The sequence below is a fragment of the Lytechinus variegatus genome, chromosome 2 (assembly GCF_018143015.1).
Source record: "Lytechinus variegatus isolate NC3 chromosome 2, Lvar_3.0, whole genome shotgun sequence".
NCBI lineage: Eukaryota > Metazoa > Echinodermata > Echinoidea > Temnopleuroida > Toxopneustidae > Lytechinus > Lytechinus variegatus.
In genome coordinates, this window is record NC_054741.1 from 50,684,990 (window position 1) to 50,698,703 (window position 13,714).

General features: G+C 34.1%; 1 protein-coding gene across 1 annotated transcript in view; it reads left to right on the plus strand.

The window, feature by feature from the left end:
• Positions 1-13,714, plus strand: part of LOC121408293 (multidrug and toxin extrusion protein 2-like) — an 83,012-nt gene that overhangs the window by 59,413 nt on the left and 9,885 nt on the right. The window contains exons 8-11 of the mRNA XM_041599708.1: positions 126-223; positions 1,066-1,179; positions 7,941-8,008; positions 9,888-9,996. Coding sequence (XP_041455642.1) covers positions 126-223; positions 1,066-1,179; positions 7,941-8,008; positions 9,888-9,996 — 389 coding nt within the window. The remainder of the gene's footprint in view (positions 1-125; positions 224-1,065; positions 1,180-7,940; positions 8,009-9,887; positions 9,997-13,714) is intronic.

The window sequence follows — 13,714 nt, forward strand, 5'->3', positions numbered from 1 at the left end:
TGAACTTTTTACATTTTCCACTGATTCCTGTAGAATGATAATTATCAAGAAAAATTGTTTTAATGAATAGTTGATCGAATGAGAAGATATTTTTTATTTTATGTGTCTTTTTTTATATTCATCAGAGGCACAGCTATAGCGCAGGTTTTATCACATTACATTCTTACTGGCCTCGTCATTGGCTACATCGTGTGGAAGAAACTGCACAAAGAAACCTGGTCAGGTAAGTGTGGGAAAGAACATGTATCAGTATGCATTTGTATGGTACCCCTATAGAATGTTCATGGGGCCATTTTCACGAAACTCGTTGTAACAGCAAATTCACAATAACAGTTAAAAGCTACTGAAATCATTCAATATCATTGGCTTATATAATCTGTCTTTATGAAACGGGGCCCAGAAGGAGAAAACACAAAGAGTAAAGAACAGACAGAGAGACCTAATGAGAGGAAGAAGAATCTAAGTACATAAGAATGAAATTTAAAGGAGGGAAAAGAAGAAAGAAAATAGAATAATTTTTTTTTTAAAGAAGGGAAATGAATGCTAGCAATAAAACAGAAAGGAGGAAGATGAAAGTGAAATATTGATAAAGGACAGGGTGAAAGTGGAGAAAGAAAAGTAGTGGAATAATAGGATGTAGGTGAAAAGCTTTGCAAAAGGATTTATGTTATGATAGAGTAGTAGGCCAAGCATAACATATGTTTATTGGATTGTAATAATCCTCTCAAGTGCCTGAAGGATTACTCACATCTGAAATAACAAAAATAGATTTCAGTCGTGACCTTCAGTGTAATATGTTTCATAATTTGATACCTCCCTAAGGATAGGTAACCTACAGCACTCAATAGAGTATGGCACAAAGATTTGATCAAAAACCTGGCAAACAATGTCTGTATTTTCTAACATTGCTCGGATCATAAGGGCAAATCCTTTAGTGCATTCACCGCCTATTCATTTTATTGTTATGTATCATTGTTCATTGTATTAGTATGGCACGTGTGAAAAAGCTCTGATTGTACCTATGTATGTATTCAGGGTTTTTTTTTTTTTTTGTTGATGTTTCAGGTTGGAGTAAGGAGTGTTTAGATGACTGGATGCCTATCTTCAAGCTTGGTATGGCGGGATGTATGATGGTGTGTCTGGAATGGTGGAGCTTTGATGTAGGGTTCTATCTAGCAGGTAAGTCCCCCTGTATCAATTCAATTCAGAGTCTTCGTTATTCGCATGAGAAATGCACATACAAAGATTTTTTTTACAAACACAATATTTTCCAGTTTACAAAACAAACATGAAATATGAAGAAAAACCCGGCATATTCAAGGTATAAAAAAATACACTTCAAAACATTACAAATTGAAGGAGAGTGAGACCCGAGAAACCAGCTATGCAGCTGACCCTATAATAATACTAAAAACAAAGAAACAGAGAAACAGGCCAGTGAGAGTCTGAGTAAGATGAAACAGACAACGGGAAAGCCATTAGCATCTGAATACCGAGATCCCAAGACCCGCGATGCCATGCATGCACAGCCTGCTAGTAGACTTGTTAACTGCAAAAAAAGGGGTGAACGCTGCATTTTTTAGTATAAATGTCCCACTTGGCACAAATGTTCCTTGAGTCAAAAGAAAGGGATTAATCCAAAGAGACACGCTGTATCTATGCAAATAAGCAAGTAATTTGCATAAATTTGCATATTATGTCGATATAGTGAAAACAAGTATTTAAGAATATATATTTAACCAGAACTGCCCTAAAATTGGAAATAAGGACTTAGGGTAAGAAAGGGAAGAAAATTGACATAAAATGATTGAGATACCTTTGTTTATTATTACCTAATTTACATAAATTATATTTTTTTCATGAATCCTTAACTATTTTATAAATAACAGCAATTAATACACAATGTCAACATTCTACATGAAAGAGAATATATTAGCGAAAACATCGATATGCTTCATGACAGTATAGTGTCTTAATTTGCTTAGAAAGAGGGCAAATATGTATGACGTGATATTGCGCTAAAACGAGACCAAAGCAACCTCTATGTCACAGTCACACTCACGAATCGGACAATAAAGCGATCAATGGTATGTCATTCGAGATACCCAATCTCAACACAATAGCTTCCATCGGCTTCTCGTATCGCTTTTGTTGGTGTATCTGCCACACCGTAATCTATGGGATATGCGGGCAAAATGCATTTCGGTATCGGTAAAACACTATTAATTTTGTTTTATTTGTTTCTAATTTGTTTTTCTTGGAAAATTTACAGGAGACATTGCTTTGTAGATTACTGCTTTAATGAAGCTCTGGCACATGAATCACGACGAATGTACCCCACCTCAGTACATATTTTAACTTTGTTGAAATATATAACTTTTGGAGACCCCGAAGTGGCAAAACTGCATTCCCCGCGGCATTCCCACTACTTTACAAAACCTGTTTGACTTGTATTATCGACTTGGAAAAGAGAGATATATGAGACATCAGTTAACATGTTTCCTGAAGATGTTTTTTTTTATTATTTAACCCTACGTCCACGGGATCCCTCCTAATTTACCCCGTCCCCTCTCTGTATTTCGACACGAAATTAAAAAAATATTGTGTTTTAAAGCCACCGGCAAGGCAAATTGCGTTTTTGGTATAATAAAGCAACTGTTATATTTTATATTTATCGAAATTAATATTATTATTATCATTATTATTATTGTTGTTATTGTTATTATCATTATTATTGTTCTGCAGTTTGTAATAATGCTCTAGCACAGTAAAGGCTATAACCCAACAGGAGCATGCCTAGGATACCCTTTCCCCTTTTGGTTTAATGTATTCAAAAATAGTTTGTCTTTAGAACTCTTAAAAGATTACTTTTGTTTGTATTGATATCTTGGAATAGATTGAGGAGAAAATACTCTACAATTAACATGTAGAAGAGCTGTGGTATATTGAAGAAAAGCCACACGTAAGCTCTAAAATACTAAAACCCCTTTATTGATTCCACTCTATGTTAAATATAAATATTTTTAGAGCCCATTCGGAAGAAAGATTCATTTCTACTACACACAGTACTTTACTTTCTCCTCTTGAAAAATAAAAAGAACAAGGCATTGATTTATATCGCATAAAATAAATTCGTGTACATTTGATTTTATTGTTTACTTCTGCAATCACATCATTCGTATATAATACATTTTCCATAACATAACAAACATAGTATATTGAGAACTTTTTTGGCATGAATCATAACTAAGTGTACTAAAATTATCATTACAAACAAAACTGATCTCATACCAAATTAGTTAACATTTACAATTTGCAGAAGAAGGATTGTCATCATAAGCAGATTACTTGAAAAAAATGGCAACTGCAGGTTAAAACTCATTGATTAATATAATACATTAATACAGCATAATCGATATACATGACGGAGGCCTGTCGAAGTTGCCCAACCCTTTGTTTTGACAATATATATTTAGAATATCGTCTAAATGAAGCCCTCATCTGGAAAAGGGCACTTATTAAAGGCAGCATCTACATTATATAGAGGAGGCCCTGGTACTTGGAAGCAGGGGGGGGGGGGGTGCTGCATGTGTTAGTGCAATCTTTTTTGTTTATTTGCTTGTTAAATTTCTTGATGTAAATTCTTCATGGGGCACATAATCATATTGCTTTACGTCTCAACATCCAAGTTAATCCAAGTAAAATTTGAAAAGCAAAAAAGGTTTAATGTAAAATTTTGGTCCCAAGAAATTTAACAAGCTTCAGCCCCCGCTTCCAAGTACCAGGGCCTCCTCTATATAATGTACATGCTGCCTTTAATAAGTGCCCTTTTCCAGATGAGGGCTTCATTTAGACGATATTCTAAATATATATTGTCAAAACAAAATAAACGGTTGGGCAACTTCGACAGACCACCGTCACGTACACGAACTTATTTTATGAGATATATAACCATCTTCTATATGTTTAGTAGAAATGCATCTTTCTTCCGATTGGGCTCTAAAAATATTTGAATTCAACAGAGTGGAATAAATAAAGAGCTGTGTGGCTGTTCTTCAACGTACCACAGCTATTCTACATGTAGAGTATTTTATCCTCAATCTATTCCAAGATATCAATACAAGCAAAAGTAATCTTTTAAGAGTTCTAAAGACAATAAACTATTTTTTAATACATGAAACCAAAAAGGGAAAGGGTATCCTAGACAATCTCCTGTTGGGTTATAGCCTTTACTGTGCTAGAGCATTATTACAAACGGCAGAACAATAATAGTAATATTAATAATAATTATAATAATATCAATGATGAATGTAAATAAAAAAATATAGATATAACAGTTGCTTTATTATGCCAAATAACGCAATTAACCTTGCCGATGGTTTTAAAACACGATATTTTTTTTAATTTAAAGTCTTAATACGGGGAGGGGATAGAATAAATTCGGAGGGCTCCCGTGGGCGTACGCTTAAATAAACACACAAAAAACTTTCTTCAGGAAACATGTTAACTGATGTCTCATACATCTGTCTTTTCCAAGTCGATTATACAAGTTAAACTGGTTTTGTAAAGTAGCGAGAATGCCGGGGGAATGCAGTTTTGCCACTTCGGGGTCACCAAAAGATATATATTTTGATAAAATTAAAATATGGATTGAGGTAGGATACATTCGTCATGATTCATGTGCCAGAGTTTCATAAAAGCAGTAAACTGCAAAGCAATTCCTCCTGTAAATTTTCCAAGAGAAACAAATAAAACAAAATACCGATACCAAAATGCATTTTGCCCGTATATATCATAGATTACGGTGTGGCAGACACACCAACAAAAGCGACACGAGAAGCCGATGGAAGCTATTGTGTTGAGATTGTGTTATCTCGAATGACATACCATTGATCGCTTTATTGTCCGATTCGTGAGTGTGACTGTGACATAGAGGTTGTTTTGGTATTGTTTTAGTACAATATCACGTCATACATTTTGACATATTTGCCCTCTTTCTAAGCAAAGTAAGACACTAATACTGCCATGAAGCATATCGATGTTTTCGCTAATATATTCTCTTTCATGTAGAATGTTGACATTGTGTATTAATTGCTGTTATTTATAAAATAGTTCAGGATTCATGAAAAAAATACTCTGTTTTAAATTATAATTTGCATAATTTATGTAAATTAGGTAATAATAAACAAGGATATCCCAATTATTTTATGTCAATTTTCTTTCCTGTCTTACCCTCAGTCTTTATTTCCAATTTTAGGGCAGTTCTGGTTAAATATATATTCTGAAATACTTGTTTTTACTATATCGACATAATATGCAAATTTATGCAAATTACTTGCTTATTTGCATAGATACAGCGTGTCTCTTTGGATGAATCTTTTTCTTATGACTCAAGGAACATTTGTGCCAGGTGGGACATTTGTACTCAAAAATGCAGCGTTCAACCTCTTAACAAGTCTACTATGCCCCCACAGCGGCGAGCTGTACATGTGCGACACCACAGATCCTGTACCACCGAAGGGAGGACCTTACTGCACCAGTGCCCCCGGCATCCAAACAGTCATAACCCCCCTCCACTCTCCCACCCATTCCCATACCCCCACCGATCCCAAACCTCGATTCCTCTTATCCATACACAAGCCAACCGGTTCACAGGTTCGGAGTAGGGAATATTTAGATGATTGGATAACATTCTTTAAGGATGTAGCATGGTGGGTCTGGCATGGCGGAGCTTTGATGTAGGCTTCTATCTAGCAGGTCATACCTGTTTTTCTTGTCTCACAAAACATAAATGAATCTTTTTCTAGTTTTAAGAAGGTGTTGCAAGGACAATAATGCAATCAGTGGCAAATATAAATTTCAGTTCTGTACGTGATAGATCAATTACAATTATAACAAATCAATCAATGTTTCCAAAAAGCAGACTTGTGAATTTGTAGCCTCAAAACAACCATTATGTTTCAGTGGGATTTGTGAAGAAGAGGAAAACAAACCAGGATAGTAGGAGGTTAAAATAATGATTTTCACATCTTTCTGATAGGTCATAAATCAAGCTTTATGTCAAAACATCTGGGCCAGGCATAGTCGACATGATGCTTTTTTCAGGATTCAATGGCGATACACCTGTTTTTATTACAAGGCAAAGCTTGCAAAATCATAGTTATATTTATCAAGGTAGCTGATAAAAGCCATGAATAAAGCAAATTTATTAAAAGGTTGTGTCAAATCTCTAGGGGAGACATATTGATATCTTTATATTAGTTAATAATAGTATTTGATTCAACCTTTTTTAAAGGACATAATGACTTTTATCTATGCTTGAAATTACCTCACTCTTTGTGATCTGTCCCCCCCCCCCCCATATTTCAGTGGAAAATGTCTTTTTTAAAGAGTCTTGGACTAAAGATCACTCCATGTGTTATGAACCATCCTATGGTTGACTCTGGCGGGATCTGCTTTTATGACGTTTAGAATTTTAGCTCTTGTATATCATGGCATGTTAGGAATTAGAAATGAAAAAATGTATCATGTATATATGAGACCTTGGACATCTTCAAACATAGATTTATTTTGGCATGAGTCCTATAACACAAAGGTTAGAGGTAAATTGTATGCTTGCTTTTCATGATTAATTACACATTGTACCATGTGGTTCATGCAATCAATCATGAAAAAAAAAAACATTTTACGATAATTGCTATTAAGCTTTGTGTTATGCACCCATGAATAAATGTATCAGTATTTTATGATGACTCGAGGTCGACTCTGGAGCAAATAAATTTCATTATAATGGACAGAACTTCATTCTGAATGATTCATCAGTTTTACTTGGAGAGTATTTGTCATTGCGCATAAGAAAGAAAAATGTTCGTTCCATGTGTTGACCTTGCTCATATAAAAACACATTGATTGTCGTAAGGAAGCCAGTGATTGGTACAAGTTCCTGCTCTGTCAATGTACATTAGTAGAGACCTTCCACGTCATGCTGCTAATGTTGGCTGTCGTCTCAATTCATCCATGAGGCATGACGATCCCTTCATTAGCTATCCGTGGCATGTACAGTATTGTAATTTTTAGTGAATTCTTGCACAAATGTCCCTTCATTTCTAACCATACTGTAAGTTCTGGGGAGTGTTTCATCAACATTTTCATCCAACAAGTTGTCGGATCTGACGTCTTTCTCTGATGTTGATTGGCTGAGAGGTACTGTTACTATGGTAACTGTCAGATAAAATGTCCAACAAGTCCTTTCATAAAACACCCCCCCCCCCTTCGGCCGGAATAACCTTTTGTACTGAATGTACTTTGCCACCCCTCCCCCTTCCCTTACTCTCACCTTGTCCTTTCCACCCTTTTCAATTATCATCTATTTTCCTTTTGTTTCTCCTTGGAAGTTTATAAATTCTCTTGTTATCATGTGTGTTTCTTTTGAAAGCCAGTCTCTAGATTGTTTTACAGTTTCTGCCGTATGTATAGTCCATACATATGGCAGAATCTGTAAAACAATCAGTATAGAACACTGCTTCATTGAGACTTTGCTGTAGATATCTCGTTAATTTATTTCTGTATGGACAATCGTAAAAAAAAATCAGATTTAATCTGTAAGAATTTCATACATATCACAAGTTTGAACACAAAAAAAATTAATGGAGGTTGGGGTGATTGACTACATTTCAAAGGAAATCAATATGAAAAAAAATTAACATGAAAATGTAAATATTGTGGCTTGGGCTAGAAAATAACAGAGCAAATATTGAGTCTAGCCATGGCAGAAACTGAGGGAGGGGGGGTTCAACCTTAACTTAGAGCTATGCAAAGGGTTGAATCCAAACCAATTTCAATCTATATTTTATTCTATATATTTTAGATATTGAATATTGATTTTAATTTGCTAAATAAAAGTGACTGTTTTTTATTGATGTAATTTGATCTGTATCTAGGTTTACTTAATGAGGAATCGATCGGAGCTCATGCTATCATCATGTACACAGCTACTACAGGTTATATGGTGAGTTATATATCCCCACTGCACACTACATGATCTGAATGACATGAGATAGGGTTTTCCATTATTTATATATGAAATCAAAACAAGCAAAATTCATATTTCTTGTGGGTGAAAATGTGAAAAAGAACACATAGACTCGTATTCTGAACTCGGGTTTAAATTAAACCTTGGTTTTAAGTTGTAGTTTAACTATGGAGCCAACTGGAGCACAAATCCCTAGCAGTACACTTTCAATTTATTAACTCACATGACATCCAAATTGTTCATAACTGTCTGGGAATGATAACTGAAGCATTTTCCTTCATTATGAAAGCAAAATGAGACAAAAAAAGTAAACATAAGAAATATACAATATAAACAAAATTTTTTAATTTTTGGCTCCCCATAATTTTAGTACAGAGTTAGACCATGGTCTAAGTTTAACTGGACAGGCCATAGAGAACAAAAAAAAAGTGTTAAATAAGAAGTTTATGCCAACTCAATCACAATTTCTTTCCAATTGCACACTTTAGATAACTGTAAGATTATTTGACTAAGCTTTATATACGTCTATAGGTCTACCTTATTTTTTAGACACCACAATCACCAGTTCCTGAGATCAATCTCAAAGCAATTTACCATTTGAGATGCATTGAAGACAAGCCACATTCATTTAAGCCTCATGTTCTTCTTTGAAGATTGTCTGAAGCTCTTGAAATGTTCCCATCACCTTTCAAGTTGCTACAAGCAAACATAGAAATATTTGGTACTTCAGCCGAAATCCTTTAACAATGAAATAGTATTTGCTGATCTAACATGCTGTTACATTGTGCTTCTTACGGAGATGAAGGTTACATTGCTCGTAAATGAGTTCCGACAGGGTAGCCCTTCAACTAATCTATACCTCCCATGTTGAGATGAAGACATGTTGCACAATCAATGGGGTATCTGACATTATAGGGATTGCCAATTTGGTAAGCTTCATCAAATATAGGATAAAAACTGATAATTTCTATTGCTGATGTGGTTTACGGTACACCATGTGGAGTGTTATAGAAGCAGTGGATAGAAGAAGAGAGGAAGTGGATAGGCGAGAAAGTGGAGATTTTGAGAATAGAGTATTCTTTCTTGAGAATAGTCCTGAAAAGGACTGTAAACCAGAAGGAATGTTGAGTGAGAACAGCTTGAGTAGTAGAGCTGATGAGGAGATGCTGGCTTGCGTCGGCGAGTAGAGATGATGAGTAGTAGAGAGACTCGACGTTTCGGACAGATAATTTCTATTTGTTAAAAAATGATGCTGAGATCAGAATAAAAAGTCTAGGCAAATAAAAATAGAAGGAAATAGGGATAGTGGTCATGCTTCTGTAAAGGTATTTAGTGAAAGTTTAATTTTCCTTTTTGACAAAAAATATAATTCTGTAGCACTGATCATTATGAATATCGCGTAACTGTTGTGAAATATTTCTGAATTTTGCTTCAAACACTAGAATGAAAGTAGAATTATAGACAGGCTATTTTGTGTGTAGCTGGATAAATTATGATGGAAGAAACGATGACTGTGATTTTGTTGGAAACCATAGTTTGTACCACACCCCTATTGTAATCCTGTTTCATGCATGTTGAGGGTCGAGATACAGAAGGACGTAACTTACTATTTAGCCAGTTTGAGATAATGATATCCACACAATACGTTCTGCAGATAAGAAAGCTGTAAAGTCTTAAATTCAGTTCAACTTTTTATTGCCTATCAAGTGAAATGACACTTCATCCTACATACCCCAATCGGTTTACTTTGATATTCTCTAAAAATATTTTTTTTCAGTTAAGTCCTTCTGTAAGTCAACCCTTGTCATAATGGGTTGCAAGTATGTTGTTATTAACTTGTTTTTTACCTGTTTAGTTTCCATATGGTATTGGCATAGCAGCATCAATCAGGATTGGAAATAGCCTTGGCGCTAGGAAGCCAGGTATCGCCCATGTTGCATCAGTAGCATCATTATCACTTGGAGGTAAGCCAATCTGGGATTCAATTCAAACCTGGTAGGAGGTTAGTACTTTAGCTATCCCTTTTCATTATTTCTTCAATGTAATTCTGATGTTTGAAATATTTTCCTATTCCATTATTTTTGCTGATATTGGACAGGGTGCTACATAACTTTTTAGAAGCACTTGCCTGGTTGGGAAAGTAAATATTTAAATAGTTGGAATATACTTGCCCAAAAACCTATTTCACTTGCCTGAAAATATCATTGAAAAAAAGTTTTACCTCTTCAAAAGAAAGTTTTGTGGTTTTTTAAGCCATTGACCTTTTTGTCTCTATTTTGACATGAACAGATCTACTTTGTTATTGCATTTATTTTGATTGTGAGTGATTTTATCCTGCCTTCCATGACCAAAATTAGGGTCAATACATTATATCGACCGATTATGACCAATCGACTAATTTTGGTCATTCTACTGTGAGAATTTTGCTTACCCTATTCGGGCAAGTAGTTTTGGTCTTCAATTCAAAACACTTGCCCGACTCTAACTTTTACCTGCCCCGGGCAATCGGGCAAGTGCTTATGTAGCACCCTGTATTGGGTATATATTCTGTCAAGACCAGTAGATTAGCATAGGTTTATCTCTTTTTATTTTCAAGGTACGTGTGTATTGAGTACAGTATGCAAGTGTTGATGTACGCCCTCACAATCATGTCTGGGTTTATTTCTTTCCTTTTCTACCAAGATCTATTTTGTAAGATGCTATACTTACAATGTTTCTGAGACAGTAACTGATTGCATGATTTTTTTGTCTCACCTGCATAGCAGAGTGAGACTATAGGCGCCGCTTTTCCGACGGCGGCGGCGTCATCAACAACTTAACCTGAGGTTAAGTTTTTGAAATGACATCATAACTTAGAAAGTATATGGGCCTAGTTCATGAAACTTGGCCATAAGGTTAATCAAGTATCACTGAAGATCCTATTAGAGTTTCATGTCACATGACCAAGGTCAAAGGTCATTTAGGGTCAATGAACTTTGGCCAATTTGGGGGTATCTGTTGAATTACAATCAAAACTTTAAAAGTTTTTGGATCTCGTTCATGAAACTTGGACATAATAGTAATCAAGTATCACTGAACATCCTGTGCAAGTTTCAGGTCACATGATCAAGGTCAAAGGTCATTTAGGGTCAATGAACTTTGGCCAAATTGGGGGTATTTGTTGAATTACAATCAAAACTTTAAAAGTTTTTGGATCTCATTCATGAAACTTGGACATAATAGTAATCAAGTATCACTGAACATCCTGTGCAAGTTTCAGGTCACATGATCAAGGTCAAAGGTCATTTAGGGTCAATGAACTTTGGCCGAATGGGGGTATTTGTTGAATTACCATCATAACTTTAAAAGTATGTTGGTCTAGTTCATAAAACTTGGACATAAGAGTAATCAAGTATCACTGAACATCCTGTGCACATTTTAGGTCACATGACCAGGGTCAAAGGTCAATGAAGTTTGGCCATAATGGGGGTATCTGTTGAATTACCATCATAACTTTGTAAGTTTATTGATCTGACTTTTGAAACTTGGACACAAGAGTAATCAAATATCACTGAACATCCTGTGCAAGTTTCAGGTCACATGATCAAGGTCAAAGGTCATGTGAGATCAATGAACTTTGGCCGCATTAGGGGTATTTGTTGAATTACCATCCTATCTCTGTAAGTGTATTGGTCTAATTAATAAAACGTGGAAATAAGAGTAAGGTGATGCAGGTGAGACGGCCAGAGGCATTCCACTTGTTTTTTTTTTTTAGAAATACATGTAGTATACAATAAAAAGCATATTTACTGAACATACAGTGATCAAAGATGCTTTACTTGTCTTTATTATAACACCAAGTATTGAAAATGCAGAATGATTACGATGTTATTGATGTGTATAATTATTACAAGCAATTTTCTTTTTAATTTCAACTTGAATGTACATTAGAGTTAATCGTATATTTTGACTGCTTTTTCAAGAATCCATCTTGTTTGTCATTGGTAATACATGTATGTAGGTGATATTATTTTGATGATGTTATCTATATTCTTAATACAATACCCGGAAATGGACAAATAATTTCAGGGGAATGATTGTTGCTCATTCAAATAACAGGTTAAATATCACAAGATCTGGGCTGGGTATTTTCAAAATTATTATTATGTAAATGTATCATTAAGGCACTAAAAACATTACATGTACATAAAATATGTTTATTTTTTAACAGTATTTAATTTTACCAGTATTACGTGTATATTAAACATGTGCAACACATGCTTTGACGGTAAAATCAACAAAGAAACCAAAACAGAGAGAAGAAAAATGCTTCAAAAATTTGTATAACCCTATTATTATACATTTTGTGCTGTATTAGTTAACCTGTCTATACATCAGTTTGTAAATAAACAATGACATGTGACTGACTGCATGGATATGCATGTATCTCTATTCATAACAGCATGTTTTGTGAAATTTATAATGGTTGTGAATTCTTCTCTTGTATATTTGACTTTTTTATACATCTTTTACAATTTCTGAATCTCATGTACTTGTACATTGTAATTTTAAGGTTCATTAGTACAACTAGTATATTACATATTATTACTTTTCAAGAGCAAATAGTGTTATTTGAATAGACCACCTTGATTAATTTTTTCAAAAATAACAATACAAATAGGGTGTAATTACTCATTTTTTAAACTTCCTTAAAAAATATATTTATAATTATTTTATTAATGTCATTCTTTCATTTTTCACATGTAAGATTAGAATGTTAGATGAGACTAAAGTATACAGTTTAGAGGGATGCTCCGGGCTGAAAGTAATATGATTTAATAAACAGATAAAGAAAAATTAGACAAATAAAACACTGAAAATTGGATCAAAACCAGACAAGGAATAACAAAGTTGTGGCATTATAAAGATTTGCATTATTCCAATGAAATAGTTCTAGGCATGTCTTCATGAATATTCAATGAGCAAATTGATGTCATATCCCCACTTGTTCCTTTGTATTTTATTATATGAAATTTGGTTTATTCAAATCATTTCTACCAAGAACTGAAAAAATTGGATTGACAACTGATTAAGTGAATTAGGTACTCATTGCTGCAATTATAAGGGTGACACATTATTCTCTGTATGTGTGAAATAATGAAACAATTATGATTTCATTTAAAAACAAGAAAAAGGAAAGTGGGGATGTGACATCATCAGCCCACCTCATGAATATTCATGATAATGTAACTATTTTCACAAAATATTGTTCGACTTTAAAATTCAGTTCTTTATTTATTATGTGATTTTAATGAAATTTTCAGCATTTTGCTCTGTGAAGTTAACTCTATTTATTTGATATAAATATTTCCAGCTCGGGGCATCCCTTTAATCAGCTCTTCATAATGCGAACCTTCTATTAGTCTTATCATTAAAGTCAAAGTAATGTTTCCAAACAGAATATTCAAAGAATATATTACTTACATGTGCGATTGTGCATATGAGTTAAATGTTACTAAATAGATTTCTGTGGTCTTTATAAACCCATTCACTTATAATTCATTTTTTTAACCTTTACCAAAGCAACAATGTTTTCAAGACTACCAAAAAAAAAATTTTTTAATGTCATTTTACATTCTCCTATTGGGGAATTTATCCTTGGTTTTACTTTTTTCTTGGTTAAAAAGCGAGGAGGATATGGTG